At 37.7% G+C, this 3,039-nt stretch overlaps 1 protein-coding gene across 1 annotated transcript; it reads left to right on the top strand.

Moving 5' to 3' along the window:
• Window positions 1-1,389: 1,389 nt before the first annotated feature.
• LOC141631993 (uncharacterized) lies at window positions 1,390-1,887 on the top strand. Its single transcript, XM_074444591.1, has one exon. The coding sequence runs from the start codon at window positions 1,390-1,392 to the stop codon at window positions 1,885-1,887; it is 498 nt and encodes a 165-aa protein (XP_074300692.1).
• Window positions 1,888-3,039: the final 1,152 nt, after the last annotated feature.

The raw sequence follows: 3,039 nt of genomic DNA, 5'->3' as shown, positions 1-3,039 counted from the left end.
TAAAATTTGTATATTTCTCTCAGGAGACCTACTCTTTACACAGTGTGAAGTAATTATTTTGAAATATATTATCACGGATATGGTAGATAGTATCCCTAATATGACCATCAGGCCATAAAATCTTTTAAACTAACTCCCAATGTTTTAATGTAGAAAATTCAGGCTTTAAAATGGACTTTAGGTTTTAGTTTGAAAACTTATTGTCTTAACTTCAAAACTTCAGGCTAAATTTAGTTCGATTTCTCAAACTAAACTCTGTAATTCAATTGTTAAACTTAGATTTTAATTAAAAATCTCAGGTTCTTGTTTTATTTTTCAAACAAAAAAATTATAAGCTGTAGAGATATAGTCATACATTGTCAAAAGCTAATTAGCTCAAATGGGAGAGTATGTGCAATGCACAAAATATGGGTTCGAGTTCCATATTAGCTAAAAAAAGTTTTCTTAGCTAAAATTTTTTTCTTATTATATTCTATAATTAGTAAGATATTCGAAAGGGTGAGATATAATTGACAATGACGATTAGCATCATTATTGTCAATATTTAAGAACTTTTAAGCCGAGATATGGGTTATTTTAAGTGAAATATTTGGTGTTTAAGCTTTGAGACGATGTTGTAGTCTTGTCGTTTAGGTTTATGGTAGAAACAATTAGTTATTGGCTTGAAATGCACCCAAGTAAATTTTAATTTAAGATCTCAATGAATTTATTCGAACTTTAGTTTTAAATCTTCAAGACTTATCTTAACTTAAAAACTCATGGATTTAACTTTAAAGCATCAAGCCAATTTTAATTGGAAATATTACATTTTTAAGGTAAAATCTCCCCCTTTTAAGTTGATATCTTAGGATCAAAGAATCGAGCTTTAACTGTTGAGGTTCAAAATGTTAAGTTAAAAACCCGTGATTTTTAACTGAAAAACAATTTTAATTGGAAATGCTATGATTTTAAGATGAAAACACATGGTCTTATTTGAAAATGCCGCCTTTTAGTTTGATAACTTAGAATCAAAAATTGGAATTCATTGTGGATTCTTTTTTAAAAATTATACTCAAAATACCAAGTTTTCAAATTAAAAATACAAGATACCAAATTCTAGCCAACTTGCCTTATTAGTAAATATTATGTTTGATTGTATATATCTTCTAGATGTATCTTATTGTTATTTGTTAACATAGTTAGAGATTCTCTTGCCTTGTATTTAGGATCCTATTGTTGTACTTTGCACTATATATATTGTTAATAGAAGACCTCCCTTCTCAGGGAATTACCAAACTTACATGGTATCAGTAGTTTAGGTCAAGCATCCTTCCTTCCTCTTTTCGGTGTTGTGCTCACGGCATACACGCCCTTTTCTCCTCGTCTCGCTCTGACTAGCCTCACGCAAAGATGTCCGACGACGACAAACTCGGCCAATCTACGCCAAAACCCTCCCTTCATCCCGTTTACACCGTCACCAATATTCAAAACAAGGTGCGTGTTCTCGACGGGACAAAGGTTACCTATGCCTCATGGGTAAACCTCTTTACGCTACACGCTCGTGGTTATAAGGTCTTGCATCACATAGACGGCACCCCTGCTCCCGCCAAAACCGATCCCACTTATGATGCGTGGTACGAGATTGACGCCCACGTACTCCAGTGGATCTATGGCACCATGTCTGATGATTTACTTCCTCGTTTCTTAGAATCCGAGTCCACCGCTCTCGAAGCTTGGAACCGGGTCAAGAACATTTTCCTCAATAACAAAGGAGCTCGTGCCGCCAGCCTTGAACACGAGTTCAATACTCTCAAACTCGCTCAACAACCATCCTTCGATGCCTACTGCCAACGACTCCGAGAATTGGCGGGATTATTGAAGGACGTAGGTGCCGCCATCAATGACTAGCGCTTGGTTTTACAGTTTGTTCGCGGCCTCCCAAAAGAATACGATACAGTCGCGGCATACATTAATCAAACCTTGCCAAACTTTGAGACGGCGCGCAGTATGATAGAGCTTGAGATCACCCGTACATCGAGCCCTGAAGAACCCACGGCCCTGGTTGCTCCGACTCCCCTACCGACTGATTCTCGTGCGTGGGATGATGCACCCAAGTGTGGACATCGGGGTCCCACGGGGGCGCTTGGGAGGAAAAGAGAAACAAGCGTTTGCATTTTTGTTGGAGTCGCCACCAATTTTTATGGGAAATTGGAACCGTTCGAATACCTCGTGTCATGTCAAGACACAAAGTAGAGACATGAACACTAAGCAATCGTTACCCTTAGCATTCTATGTCTAGAATGACTCTCGTGGATGCCAATGAACACGGGTGTTCACGGATATCCGGAGTAAGGGGTGAGGGTACGATTAGGAAGCTCTTTTGATCGAACACCTAATCCCGCCCGCCTCGATAGCGGCCTCTACTAATGATTAGGGAAGTTATTCATACTTGATATATCGTCGGCTATATGCATGCAATGCAACACCCAAGTTTTAATCCTAGTGAGAATTAGACTAAGTCGGTTGACACGTAATTAGCATACAATTGGGTCGAAGTGGGATTTAATGCTCATTTACATGTGAAAACATACAAACAATAAAAGAAATACAATAATTATAAATTACAATAATGAAAATTACAATAATTACATTGGAATAGGCGATTTATGTCGAAAATACCTCTAAAACGGATAATTTGAGAAAAAGAGTAAAAGAACAAATTAACGAACATGAATTAGCGTGATACTACGGATAATAGTTAGTTAATATGTAAACTAATTACACTACGTCAAGGCAGAAACGGAGTTCAGGGACAAAACTCAGGCAGGAACAGGCGCATCAGAGCTGCGTCCCTTGGAATAGGCGCAGCAGACACTGCGTCTGTTCCTCGGCTCAGTTCTGGCTGTGAAGCCGTAATTGCAAGCCGTTAATGTTAATTGGTGAATTTAATGATCAATTGGTGATATTTACTCAGATGAAAGTGATTAATAGGTTATTTAACATATGAATGGGTCGTGAAAACAGTAAAACATGAATAAGATGGATGCAAACGAATTAACA

Source organism: Silene latifolia, chromosome Y (genome assembly GCF_048544455.1).
Source record: "Silene latifolia isolate original U9 population chromosome Y, ASM4854445v1, whole genome shotgun sequence".
Taxonomy (NCBI): Eukaryota; Viridiplantae; Streptophyta; class Magnoliopsida; order Caryophyllales; family Caryophyllaceae; genus Silene; species Silene latifolia.
The sequence above is the reverse complement of the archived record's forward strand: the minus strand, read 5'-3'. Positions and strand labels throughout refer to the sequence as shown.

Excerpts from the sequence above, each read along its gene's own strand:
- LOC141631993 (XM_074444591.1), top strand. The coding sequence starts at position 1,390 with ATGTCCGACGACGACAAACTCGGCCAATCTACGCCAAAACCCTCCCTT.